The 14,694-nt window shown below is 32.1% G+C and overlaps 1 protein-coding gene across 1 annotated transcript in view; it reads right to left on the bottom strand.

Moving 5' to 3' along the window:
* Positions 1–161: 161 nt before the first annotated feature.
* Positions 162–14,694, bottom strand: part of LOC119829116 (tachykinins) — a 39,677-nt gene continuing 25,144 nt past the window's right edge. The window contains exons 2-3 of the mRNA XM_038351505.1: positions 1,142–1,807; positions 162–676 (exon numbers count right to left, since the gene is read on the bottom strand). Of these exons, the coding sequence (XP_038207433.1) occupies positions 645–676; positions 1,142–1,796 (687 nt within the window). The 5' untranslated portion in view covers positions 1,797–1,807 and the 3' untranslated portion in view covers positions 162–644. The remainder of the gene's footprint in view (positions 677–1,141; positions 1,808–14,694) is intronic.

The raw sequence follows: 14,694 nt of genomic DNA, 5'->3' as shown, positions 1-14,694 counted from the left end.
TATTATTAAAACCAATTTAATTTAATAAACTTAAAAAAGTTTACACGTATGCAGATGCAGGTCTATTAAATTTAAAAAATCAAGAAAAAAATACTTCAATGTCTTCTTTTATACGGCCGTGTTGTAAGGTACGGTCGACAATCAAACAAGGGTTAATTGACAACTGCGTTTATTGTTATCCATATTATTATAATACAAAGAATGTCGTGCATTTTGCCAGCCTTTGCAAAATGCCGTTGACTTAATGTAATAAAATGATTATAGCATAAGAGATCAAAATTATAATTAAAACATAAACATATTAAGTCTAGGAGAAGATTTTACAGACAGGATAGACTTACTATTATTATCTAGATACACTTGAGATCGAAGTAGTATAATTCAATAGTGAACATCTTATTTTCAAAGCATTTATAAACTCTTAAAACAACAACTACATTATTTCATAATGTTTGACAACAATTATATTTTATTTATTACTTATTTAAAAATACATAAGAAATAGCGAAGTTAGTGTGATACTTTAAGAGTAAATATTCACTAGAAATTCAATTTATCGACGCTAAAAAGCCTATTATAGTAATTGGCAAGAGCGTAGTTTAAAAATAGGATATGTTAATATTTCTGTAGTCCTTTGGGGCGATTCAGTTGGACGTGTCCATCTCACTGCTAGAGTCTGTAAAAAAAGATTGAGTAATTGATTAAAATGTTTAAACCATTATTATATTTACTAAAATTACCTGTGTATGAGCTAGTGTAGTATGTATAATATTATCTTTGGTAGGTACGTGCATTTTTCAACCGACTTCAAAGAGGAGGTAATCAATTTGACTGTGATTTTTTGTTTGTTATCTCATATCTTTTTACTGGGTGTACTGATTCTTATGATTCATTTTTTATTTGATAGCTGGTACCTCCTATTACGATCCGTTTGATCAGAAATCTGATTTAGTTCTGATAAAAGGGGTCTATTTATAAAATATGTACCTATTCAACTGAATAAACGCTGTTATATCATAATTCGATGTTGCAATCGAAAGGGAGACGATTATAAATAATATAAACAATCTTATTTTCAAATATTCAAAGATTATGATATTCAGCATTTTGCTATTTACAAAGCAATCAATCAAAGTCTCACCAGCGTCAGTCCACTTCTTGCCCCGCATTCCCATAAAGCCCGTTTGCGCCTTTCTCTTTGGCCAGGGTCCGCTCAGCAAAAACTTAATCTCCTTAGGACCGCCATACCTTACGTCCTTTTTACCGCGAACTCCGATGAAACCTCGAGGCCTGTTTTGCCGTTTTTCTGGCATCGACTTTTTACCTCGCACACCGTAAAACGCGCGCTTGTCTACCTCATTTGTGATTCGCGAATCGTCGTCATCTGCGCTCTGCAATTTCTGAAGGTATTCATTGATAGCTGCATTCATGAATGAGTCCCGATTGGCATCATTGATGTAATCCATTTGACTGATAGCGTTTCTCTTTGGGTCGTATTCGAAGCTGTATGGTAGAGGGAAATCGGTGAATTCCTTCTTGCCGCGCATGCCGACAAAACCCATGGGGGTGCGTTTGTACGGCCACAGATCTTCAGGATATTCGAACGCCCGCTTCCCCTTGACTCCAACGAAGAAGTTCGGTCTACGTTTGAACATTTCTGTATCTCTAGGCTCCATGTACTTCTTTCCGCGCATGCCGAAGAAGCCGTGGGGAGAACGTTTGACGACTTCCTCCACGGCGAGCACTTGGGCCAACTGGAGAGTGGCTATTAAAATGTATGCACGACACGACCCCATTGCTGATTTATCTGTAACAATAGACATAATGAATATAGCCAATTAGATTTTTGTGCGTGGAATATCCGACCTATTTGCTTCTTAGAAATCAAAAATAAAACTAGGCGATATTTAAATAAAAGTAAATTATTTAATAATGTACTTTCTTATATTTAACACATAATAAATCCTGCAAAAACGCAACTGTAAAAAAGTGCCGTCAAAACCTTGCAGTTAGCCCTAACCTTCATGTATGTTTATCCAAGTTTATTGGTCCCATATATCGCTACTAAAACTACAATGGATCCCCTGGGCCAGTGATGACAAGCATATAGACCACAAGTAAACATTAATAATAGCCTTACGTCAATATTGTGCCGCTGTATTTTGTGCAACAATCAACATTGCGTAATATTATCATACAGTTATATCGACTGTCGTATTGATATCATGAGAGAAATGGTTGTTAATTGGTTTAAAGATAACATTTCAATCAAGTCAATAGGCTTCCAACTTCAAACAAGAAATCAAGGAGTCGGTACAGTCTATACAAAAATTAAAAATCAGTTAAACATCGTTGAAGGAAACCATTGTGAGGAAACCGGCAGCCTGCCAACCTGCACTAAGCCAGTGAGTGGGAACAATTCATATGAGTATAATTGCCTCCTAACCATATTTTGGGTTACATTTTATACTTTCAGACTTATTTCAAAAACAGAGGTACCAGCCAATGTTTTCAGTTGTTCTTGTTTCTCGGTTACATTAGGTGGAATGGGCACGCATCGCACATGGTAAGCTCACTATCATAAAAAATATAAATAGTAGGGGAGAAGATAATGAGTTAGTCATTTAAGTTGTAGTCATTCTAGTTTAGTTTTGTACTAAAGAACACACCTACATTTGTATTCTGCACTTTATTATTACATTGTCTGCTGTGGCGAAATTCTGTTAAAACTATTATTATTACAACAACTAACAACTAATATCATTACAGACAGAATTATGTTAATAATCGTATACATTTTCCTCCGGTGGGTGGGTAACTGCAATTACTCCTGCAGTGGTTATTCGAATAACCTATTATTTCCAAAGTTAAATGTGAAAGTGATAAGATACATTTTTCGAAATAAAATGTAAATGTGACTCATTTTCATACATAGCAAATTTATTGTTTATATTAGACGATAAACATCAGACGTTATTGGTCATTAAGTGCCCATGTGCTCAGCTAATCACGTTTTAAATGCGTACGTTTTAGAATTTTTTATATACAAAATAATCTATTGTAAAATTATTGTTTTATGATACACTAGCTGTGCCCCGCGGTTTCACCCGCGTAAGTCCGTATCCCGTAGGAATATCGGAATAAAAAGCCTATATGTTATTCCAGTTATCCAGCTGTCTACGTACCAAATTTCATTGCAATTGGTTCAGTAGTTTTTACGTGAAAGAGTAACAAACATCCATACATCCATACTTATAAACTTTCGCATTTATAATATTAATAGGATTTATGACAAGTACAACATTATTATTAAGCCAAGAAACAGGGAAAGCGAAGCATAAATTAAGACCTTGTCAGATTGCACATGATATTTCCTTTTTTAACTAGAGTATGTCAGATTAAAGAAAACAGTATACCAAGCTTACGCACATTTTTCACATCGCTAATCTTCTTTTGGTTAATTACATACTCGAGTAAACTTGTTATTGATTTGGCCGCTTCTTCAATTTGCTCGATAGAAATATAAATTACTAAAGATAAATTCCGTTGGATTAATAACTATTTTACTCAAAGCCCTCATAGGAGGCGTGTGTCCCAGCAGTGGAAACTTATACGGGCTGATGATGATGATGATGATGATAAATAAGGCGGTATTACGCAGCATCACTTTAAAAGTTAAAAAGGTAATTAATATATAATTTGCAAGATGTGGCTAATTACCATATAACTAATTCGTAATCAAGAAGACTATTCAGTAATCTGGGAAGTGTCAAGAAGGAGCCATCCAATTGTGATGGATTGCCGCGATTTTTGACAAGTCCTGGTTAATACTTTATTATAAGACCGAGATTGTATAATTTTTTTAATAAATCCTTTCAAATACACAATTCCATAGATCGTCTAGATTTATCACAAATCATCTTCAATTCCTGTTGTCATAATAAGAATTGCAAGAAAATATAATTTTACAGTTTCCTTTCCACTTCCCCTTCCATTACCGTATTTCTTATTCACATAGCTAAGTATTGCAATACAGCACTAGAAATATATAAAGTGCCTGAAATCAAAGATCTAGCAGCACCGCTGACATAGCAGCATTATTTATACACAAATATACGGTAATTCTTTCGAAACTCCACTGACCGACGTCCCAATAAAGATGTCAACACAGGTTAAAAGGAAGACGGGAGCCATTTGCGCGTTGTTCACTTGAAATCTGCAACTCCATTACTGCCTGAGTGCTCCGGCGATATATTGCATTTGATTCCACGTCGTGCGAGTGTTTCTCTTTTAAAATAGTCGCTAAATTATACTTATTTTACCCTTTTTGTGTTCATTGATCATGATCATTACCCAATTTGTTAGGAATTATTGTATTTTAGATTTTATATACTTAGATTGGCAACGTCTTTTATAACGATAGGATTTTTGACAAAGAATAAGCTTCAATTTTTATGTTTCTACACTAGAAAGTCAGTCGGTCTGTCTATAGAAAAAAATTATCAGTTGTTTTGTATAAATTAATTTATTTGTAATTTTAGGGACCCTTTACAGACCATTTCTTTGTAGTTTTGATAAAATTAAATACGATATATCCACACAGACTTATATATATGTAAAGAAAGTATTTACATGAGAACGCTAATTATTTTAAATAAATCACGACCTTTTGTAACGACAAAACATTTGCTAGCTTCGAGTTTCAATCAGGACGTGTCAGACCTCCCTCCAGGTGTAAGCCTTGTTGACAATTCTTCTGACAATCCAAATTATTTATCGATGCCGTAAGCAATAAATGACATTTAAATATTCCAAGAACATAATTAGGATGAATATCATGTTTTCTATCCTCATTTATAAAGGGAATCATAAATTATTTCTATGAGTTATGGATATATTGGATTGGATAATTACATAATACTTGAGTTTTGCAATCTATACTTATTGGATCCACATCCCATAAATAGGTTATAGATTAAAAGATCTTAGATAATAATTAAAAAGGTTCGTTTATATCTCATAACATTAAAAGTTAAATTCTGGATTTTTGGCATTTTATATGCTAAAATGTAAATTAAATTGACAAATTTATATCATAATCATAAAAGTTTATTATATAGATAGCAGTCCTAAAAATAAAATTCTAGTCTCCAGGTATCATAAATAAATATAAATAAGTCAATAAAAAGTGAATTTATTATTATTACCGAAAACTATGCCTCTTTATGCATAACTAAAAACGATTCCCACTTCATCGTTCCAAGCATACAAAGCTCGGATCTACATAATAGATTGTACATTAAAGTTTAAATAGAAAAGTTACCTACGCTCTAAAACGAGACTATGTACAAAAGGTAAATTAGAACAGAGGTCTATTTTCAAAGGATACGGTAATATATTTTTCCAAAATAGTTATATGTGAATACTCGTGTTCCATTGTGGGATATTTTCTTTATGGACAAGTGAAGAAGAAGGGAATCCAATCCGTCCAGGGTTTTCTCGTTTCTACGCTGAGGCGTTAACCACTGCATTAAAAAGGCGCTAACATATTTAGGTGTAAGTTATACTTACACCTACGTATACCTACGCAATATTATTGGATGATTTAAATAAAGATGTTTGTGATATGATTGATGTAATTTACATAAAACGATATTTAAGTTAAGCAGTGGTGGCTCAGTGGTGAGAACCTCGGACTTCAAAATCGATAAGTCGGGGTTCGAGACCGGGCGAGCGTACAGGAAATAAATTGATTTTTCAATTTATCTGCACATGTGGATAACATCAACACTGCTTAAAACGGTGAAGGAAAACATCGTGAGGAAACCGGCATGTCCAAGAATCAAAAGTTCGACGACATGCGACATCTGCCAACCCGCACTTGACCAGCGTGGTGGATTATGGCCTGAACCCTCATAGGAGGCCTGTGTCCCAGCAGTGGGTACATATATGGGCTGATGATGATGATGATGATGATATTTAAGTTAAAGTATAATAATTAAATAAGACCCATAGAGACCAGACAAGACCAGGAGAAAGGTTAAGTAACCTTAGACACAGTCATTCTATTGTTGGGAAATCGCGGAATGGTATGTCACTGTGTTGGATTATGGCCTTAACTCAGATACGAGGCCCGTGTCCTTAACTGGCAACGTGATGATGGGCTGATGTTGAAGACAACTAAACATCCTCAGTTAGTACTATGTATACATTCCAAATATACGCCATATCATACTATAATTCTTTTTTATTTTTTACAAGAAAGATTTTCACGCGTAAGCATGTACGAATAATTGACTACTTTTATAAAATAAGGCGCCTTCCAAAAAGCTTTTGATTTTACGTGTCAGAACATAAATTTATAAGTAAATGTAACATTGTTGCCCTCACTGAATATTCCAATTATTTCATTTTCACAATAATTATCGAGGCTATTTTTATAAGTGACGGGCGACAAAAGGTTTTACGGTTTATTAAACACTTTGTATTACAAATAATTTATCAACGAGCTGTATTTAAAAATAATTCTGAAAATTACTATATGTATACTAAATGATTGTTATAGATAATGCAATATGTAATTTTTACATTTCTTTTAAATGTTTTTTTTGGTTTGAATCATATAGATTATAGATCAAAAACTAGGTATAAACTAACCAAGACTAGCTAGGTAAAACTAGGTAAACAGAATAGAAAGAACTGTTTGAAATTCCGTAAATATTTTCAATATTTTCAATTTTCATTTTCATACTTTCTTAAATCTCATGTTATTTCAAAAATTGCGTTAATAATAGATTTTAAACGAAAGAATTTTGCTAAAACAATTGTAATGCGGTCAAAGCAACCTACTGCTTTCGATAAACATCCAACTTGAGAACTCGTGAATAGATTTCCCAACAAACTCTTTACAATGCCTTATAGATGTAAATCGTTCTGAGTTAAATTAAATTATATATAGCATAAACAGCAATTTGATTCACAATCGCATTCCTTTTTTATTACTAACAGGCTGAAATTATAGAAACTAGTTTTATTATTTTCTTAATGAAATGTGCTGATTGTGATTGAAATGTATTATTAAATCATTAGTGTTAATATTAAAAGAGACTAATTAAACGTGGGCTAGTGCTTTGTAATGTGTAGCAATTCCCAAAAGCGAAATACGCAAAAAAACGATCGTTTTTCGCATTAAAAATGTAAAGGTTTTATGCAGGTTTGTGAAATAAACTATAAATCAAAATATATCTATTTAGATTTTAGAGTATAGCGTAGTGGGCATTTAAGGTGTTGAAATCGATTGTATTCTAAAAATAGAACCTGAAGCATTTTATTAATACTAAAAACTTACATTTTTAATAAAAGATATGAATATGTTCTAATACATATTTCGCATTACAACTTATAATTAAAAAAATATCGTTATTCCTCTAACTAAAACTAAAACGAACAACACGCGAACATTTGTAAATGCAGTCATTCCAAACGTTTCCATCTTGTCTAAACGCATTGTGACGCAAAACGGTCTCGCTACGAGATAAAAGTTGGACCAACGCTTAATAGTCCGGTCAATTTAGACATTCGAAGTTACATAAAGTCCCAACAAGCTGAATTTCTGTGAAGTTGTTTAAAACATAATTATAAACAATGTCTCCAAGTTCCCCATCATTCCCGTTTAAGGAAAAAATTATAACGCTTTTAACCACTTTCGCAATGTGTTTTTAGCTTCAAACAAAATAATACAATTGGTATCTATAACGGTTTGTTTTAGACTCAATTACCTACGCAGTAGAATTATCGAAATAAAAATAGAATTTTAGAAATGTTATATTACTACTTACGCTTATATATACGCTTATATAGGTAATATCACCAAGAACTAAACTTTCATGCTTGGGATATATAGTTTGCTTTATACAAACCTTTAGACCTTTATAAAGAAAAATGAATATTAATCCTAATTAGAATACAACATAAATACCAACACGCTTTTATTGCTCTCTTCAATAAAATATAAATTTTTGATGTATTATTTTATTTATTGATATACAACATTGATAATTATGAAATAGCCTAACATTCGGTCCGGTAATTGGGCGAATATTTCCACAATACGCTTAATAATAAGTTTCCTCCACAAGCTTTAACAAACCTTTGGATAATATGGAAATATCGTACTTTTAAATGAAACACTGTTTCGCAAAAATTTCTCTGTACAACGAACACTTAAAGACGTGGGTGATGGTTGTGACCCGAAATATTTAAACCGATGATTAAACAACAAAATTGGGGCTAAATCTGAATTAGAATTCTATTGCTATTTGGCAATAAATTTTATTTATACTGCCAAGCAATACAGTTTGGGTTTTAAGGTTTTATTTGATACCAAAATGTATTCAGCAAACGACTTTCAATTTTTTATTCTTTATAACTTGTTAAAGCTAACTAAAAACTTATTAATGAATAACTACACTCACCGTCATAATTTTAAAATAAATTTTAATTTAATATTTTTTATCGTCATCTAAATATATAATAATTCAATATAGAAATCAGATCACACACACATACATAAGGACACATTCGTTATGATTCCAGTGAACGTTTGATTTTTAAATAATTCTAACAGCGCTTTATAATGTCCAATAAAGCCGTAACATCCATCTGCTGATATTTTTTACATACGAGATTTATAAACGAGTTTCGAAATAATGTAAGTTTATTTGGTTTAATTATATTTCTTCTCGGAATGTTGAACCTTTAAATGTATTTAATTATTCAGTTATTTTTATAATATAACAAATTTTCGAGTGTGAAAGAGGTAAGTTTCCTAAGCACTGTTGACGTGTTATACTGAGAAAAGATTACTCGTTCCAAGGTCTCTCTTTGTTCGTCTTACTCTGTGTAAGATTTTTCAACGCTAATTAATTTATTCTTTATTGGACTTATCATGACAATACTTTTACGCCTAGTTTTCTTTTAAGATTAGTATCTTAACTTTCTATAAACTCATCTAAAATTTCCCAATTTACTGTGGATGAAAATGTGAAAAAAAAATTAAACGGTATTCATAAATTCTATTAAAATAAGTAACAATTGAAAAGAAAACTAGCTAATAACTGTCTTCTTTCAAATTCAAAGTGTATACAAACTATTGGATATTTCTTACAAAGTACGAATCTATAAGTCATTATAGACTGACAACAGAACAGCATGTTGGTAAAACAAACCCATAAGTTTTGCTCCTACCAAAAGTCTAATAAAAAATACGTTTACTCGAGTATAGAATTTATTAAAATCCTTTGTCCATAATGCATGATGCAAACTACTTATTGTTATCCTATAATTATCTGTCACATTTATTTTTGGTTGTTAAATTTATGTATCCTATGTATAAGTTATAATATATATAGGTGTTGGATGACCATATTAAAAAAAAAGAAAAAAAAAACTAATGCATATTACATAAGTGAGTATTTAAAATTACGTAAACACTATATAATTATAAAATTATGTAAAGTATATGAAAAGTAATGCCTTACTTGCTTATGTTAACCAGTAAAGGACCAATATATACCCACGTCCTGAAAAAAAAATTATTAGTCTAATAATATACAAATCTTGGATTCCTTGTTCGCAAACGGAACACGTAGATGCCTAATGAAAAACGTACCCGCCGCATGTAATACAATACCATGAAAACTATAATACATATAACATTTAATGTTAAACCGCACGGTATCCATTGCTTGCTCACTGAACCTCACCAAATATTACACCCTTACTTTGAAAGTAACGTGCAGCACAATTTGATATTTTCGTTAGGCTTTAGTATTCATAGCATGTAAAGAGCTTGCACATTATTATTTAGGTCGATACTTTTAGTAACGTAACGATCGAATCGAAAAAGTTTACATTTTTCTAACATATCCTTTCATGTGGTATCATCATCATCATCATCATCATCATCATCATCATCATCATCATCATCATCATCAGCCCATACATGTTCCCACTGCTGGGACACAGGTCTCCTATGAGGGTTCAAGCCATAATCCACCACGCTGGCCAAGTGCGGGTTGGCAGATGTCACATGTCGTCGAACTTTTTGATTTTCGGACATGCCCGTTCCCTCACGATGTTTTCCTTCACCGTTTTAAGCAGTGGTGATGCTATCCACATGATACATGATAAATTGAAAAATCAATTTATTTCCTGCACGCTCGCCCGGTCTCGAACCCCGACTTATCGATTTTGAAGTCCAAGGTTGAGCTACTGAGCCACCACTGCTTCATGTGGTATATATAAGTAGAAAACACAGGTACCTAATATTGTAACAACTAGTCACCTACCTACCTATGAATAGTAGTAGTAGTATTAGACGTTCGTGCATAAATGTCTATAACATATTATGATATACTAGTTGTGCCCTGCGGTTTCACCTACGTGGTACATGAAGTTTGTAGTACTATACTATATATTAATACTGTCAATTTTTTCCAATTAGACCAGCACTTTCTGAGATATGTTCAATCAAACACTCTTCCGTTTTATTATACTCTAGATAGACCATAGATTTTTGAAATTTTACATAAAAACCTTTCAATAAACCATCGTGTCAGTACACATTAACGAAAGTAACTCTAAATCTTCAGCGTGAAAAAGGGTAATGAGGAAAAGCTCCTCTGACGAAAATGCCATGAAATTTAAGTACTTGGCCTTGTGGACATTAATGTTTATGGATACAATTCAAACCCTTATTATTCGCTGAGGAATCATACAATATGTTTATGTGGGAGATAACAATATTTCACCTATTTTAAGAAATTGCAAAAAATAAATGCTTTGATTCTATATTTAAAATTCATTTATTAAACTATGGATTTTCAGGTTTGTTTTTTTGCATTATTATCCTATACATAAGTATTTATTTCTGGGAAGCGTGTGCCAAGTTCATTATGGAATCCATATTAAAAAAACTTTCAAAAGCTATTCTGTATGATTTATGAATAAACAGCTGCCTGCTGCAATTTATAATAAGATTAATTTTATAAAAATGTTATAATTTATCTTTTTACGCAAATTAATAGTTGAATAAAGATATATTTATTTTATCTGTACACGCGAGTTAAAGGCTGAATAATTTTTTTTCTTATTTCACTATACTTCACTTATAACAGTAAAAAAATACATAATAATGGAATAAATACATTTCTAGGATTATTGTTATTTTATGTTACGATATTATAGATGCATAATTCAGAAATAATTGTACATTGGTAAATAAACATTGATTTATACCATTGAAATAGATAGATCTATAAACAAGAGATCGTTTCTATATCGTAAAACTGAAGGCATTACAATTAGCACTACATACCGTGCATTGTTGGCTCACATCGCGTCTAATTGGTCGCCCGTGGCTTCACTCCTACACAAAGGCAGGAAAAATTCTCAAAGGGCACAAGATCGCAACTTAATTGACACTACGGAAAATCGTTACCTTTTATAACATTTGTGACTGTCGTCGCTTGCTGTTCTTCATTGAACAAGGCTGTTGTGAAATGATATTTGTATTTAATGAGCTTTCATTTTAGAATAATGCAAGCGTGTGTAATTTTAGAATTTTGGAAAGTTACGAAACTTGTAAAATGCATCGAATGTAAATGACAAATCAACATACGTTATTTATAATAAACAGTCAATTAATATTAATTATATTTTATTATGTTTAATTGTTTATATGTAAAACGCAAAGGTGACTGACTGATATATCAACGCACAGCCCAAACTACTGGATCGATCGGGCTGAAATTTGGCATATAGTAAGCCACTATGAACGAAGAGTTAGATGGGAATTTGATAAATTCTACCGATAAGGGAAAAAATAGGGAATGAAAGTTTGTACCATTACAATATATTGAACCACGTGGACGAAGCGGCGGGCAACAGCCAGTACACTATACTGTAGTCAATGTATCGATTATTTTAAAGAGTTCCACGAAACTATGGAGCTTTTTTAAATTTCTTTCACTTTAGTAGAACGTTCCTCAGAGTCGGTGGTAATTTTAAAATGACTATTCACAAACAATTGTAGAAGTTTACATATATAAAAAGTGTTAGAATTTAGGAAAATTGTGTATACAATCGTGTCGTATCGTATGATACAACTATGACACGATTAATCCAATAGTTGTCGTTATCATCAGCCTATATTTGTTCACACTTAGTACGTAAGCCTCCATAGTTGGTAGTAAGTATAGTAAATATTATGCTATCGCGTACGTGGGTAGGAGTCTGGAGTCAGGAAGGTAGAAGTCATGACATTGAACTTTCTATGCGACCAATCTTTATTAATCAAATAATGAAGTTTACATTCGTCTTAAAAATGTTACAGTTGATTCAATCTCCATTTTAATATATCATAAATCGTAAAACTTCACTGATATTCATTGCTATATTTATATAAAAGACGAAGTAATTAAAAATTTTACAAATTCCAAATTAAAAGCAAACAAAGAATATAGGCCTGCATCCGCTCATTTTTATCATTGCCCTGTACATACTACATTAATTCAGAGGCGTATTATCTTTCGTTTTAAACTACAAATATTACAATTAATTAAAATGTTTTAAAAAATGTATTTCTTATGTGATAAGGAGGAAATATACGAGTATATTTATGAATTAATATGTTGATAAAACAATCACAATAACATATTCTGGTCATACTTTGAAGCGGGTGGGTCAGATGTTTGTGGTCTAGAGAAAACAATATCTCATTATCTGTTAAATGCGTACCTAAGTTTCTAAACACAATACCTACTTTATATCAGGTAAACGCATCTAATATGCAGCGTTGAGGGGTTCCCTTGAGACATATTGCAGTTTACTTTAATCATTGATGTTATGCCTTAAGTATTATTACTTTTAAATTTATTTTATATGTTTTTACGGCGATTTTAATGTTTTCTTATCACTTTTTTTTAATTGCGTTGTATTTGCACACTTACAAACAGAAAATATTAGTGTTGTTGTTGTTGTTTGTAATGGTTTCAGACAAGACTACTGGACCGATTTCGAAATTACTTTCACCATTAGGAAGCTGCCACTTCACTAATTGACGCCAATGACTACATACCACGGGCGAAGCCGGGGGGAACCGCCATTAATATTATATATGCGATAGTATGTTTGTTTATTAATTTGTTTGTCATTCTCACGTGTCACCGAAGAAATTTTAATAACATATTTTTTTTCTAGAGATAATTAGAATAGGCCACCTTTAGACATTCTAGTCTCATTCTCAAGGGAATTTCTTTTCAAAACGCGGGCGACGCCGCGGGCGTAAAGCTAGTAGATAATAAGAACATAGATTTATGTACCCTCCGCGCGGTTGTAAATTCTACGATCCCAATGTGTGTGCTTTTAATGACTCCAATGATTTACGCGAAGAGAGCTTGGGCACGTAAGTAAGTGCTCATAGCAAGGTCGAACACACTTACTGAAGAGTTATTATCACTAGCGTCATAGGATCTGGATGTAATTGTACTAGCCATTGCTCGCGGGTTCGATCGTATGTCTCGTTAGGGATCATCAGTCATCATACATAAATAACCTGGATGAAATAGGATCTTCACTAAAATTTTCTTTTTCAGGAAATTATTTACGAAAACATATCGACGGTAGTTACCAAAATTTTTTGTAAGGAAGTACATTTATATAAAACAAAAGATAAAAACAAGCGCCAACAGATCTTTTCCGCCGACACCACTCTCAACAATATCATCAAACTTTATCAATTCTCATTTAATATTTCAATATTTACTTCAAACAAAAGCTTTAAATACGGTGGGAGTAATCCTGAAGTTTAATTGATATTATAATTATTTTTCAAACAGTTAAGAGGTTATTATCAAACAATGTTTAATTGGTATTCTATCCGTAACAGTTACAATTGGAATTGTTAACAATTATCTAAGCATAGTTTTGACGGTATTTTTAAAAAATAAATCAATTTTAGTGTAGGTATTAAATCAAGCAAATTTTATATCTCAGTCACCCTCATTTTTTCATCCTTAAATTTTTTACTAAACCACTCAATGTAGAAAAGCATTTTAAAAGCATTTTAAAAGCATTAAAATCACATATACTTAAAAAATGTATCCTTTACTTGTAGTACAAAAAGCTTTACCTTCACTCCGTTGTTTTCGCCAGTACAAGTACAGTCGCGCACTGATGTACATACAAACTGATTGCAGTTTCATCCGTTATCTTATATAAATATTGCCAACAACGCTCGTCAACAAAAATTGTAAACCAAATATAGATTTTCAATTGCGCGTGTGAATTGCATTTGTAGAATCGTACAACCATACAACCGTACAATATAAAATGTTCAATCATTGAATATCAATGGTTGTACAATTGCAGTGGGTATATAATTCGTTTTTTTAATCTTTAAATCTTAGAGACTCCACGTGGTTCTCAATGTCTTTGTTTCTCTTTTAGCAGCGAAATAGATAATTTGGGGTAAATTGGCATCGTCAGAGCCTGTCAGATTCCTCGTCCGCTACCATATAAAATATCTAGATAGTGCATTTCTTTTGAGCTTTTGTTAGAACATATTATATATAATATAAATCAGAATGTATTAAAACGAGTTACTATAGTCCAAAATAAACTGAGAGAAAAAAA

The sequence above is a fragment of the Zerene cesonia genome, chromosome 9, assembly GCF_012273895.1.
Source record: "Zerene cesonia ecotype Mississippi chromosome 9, Zerene_cesonia_1.1, whole genome shotgun sequence".
NCBI lineage: Eukaryota > Metazoa > Arthropoda > Insecta > Lepidoptera > Pieridae > Zerene > Zerene cesonia.
Note: the sequence above shows the minus strand (reverse complement) of the source record. Positions and strands in the feature narration are given on the sequence as shown.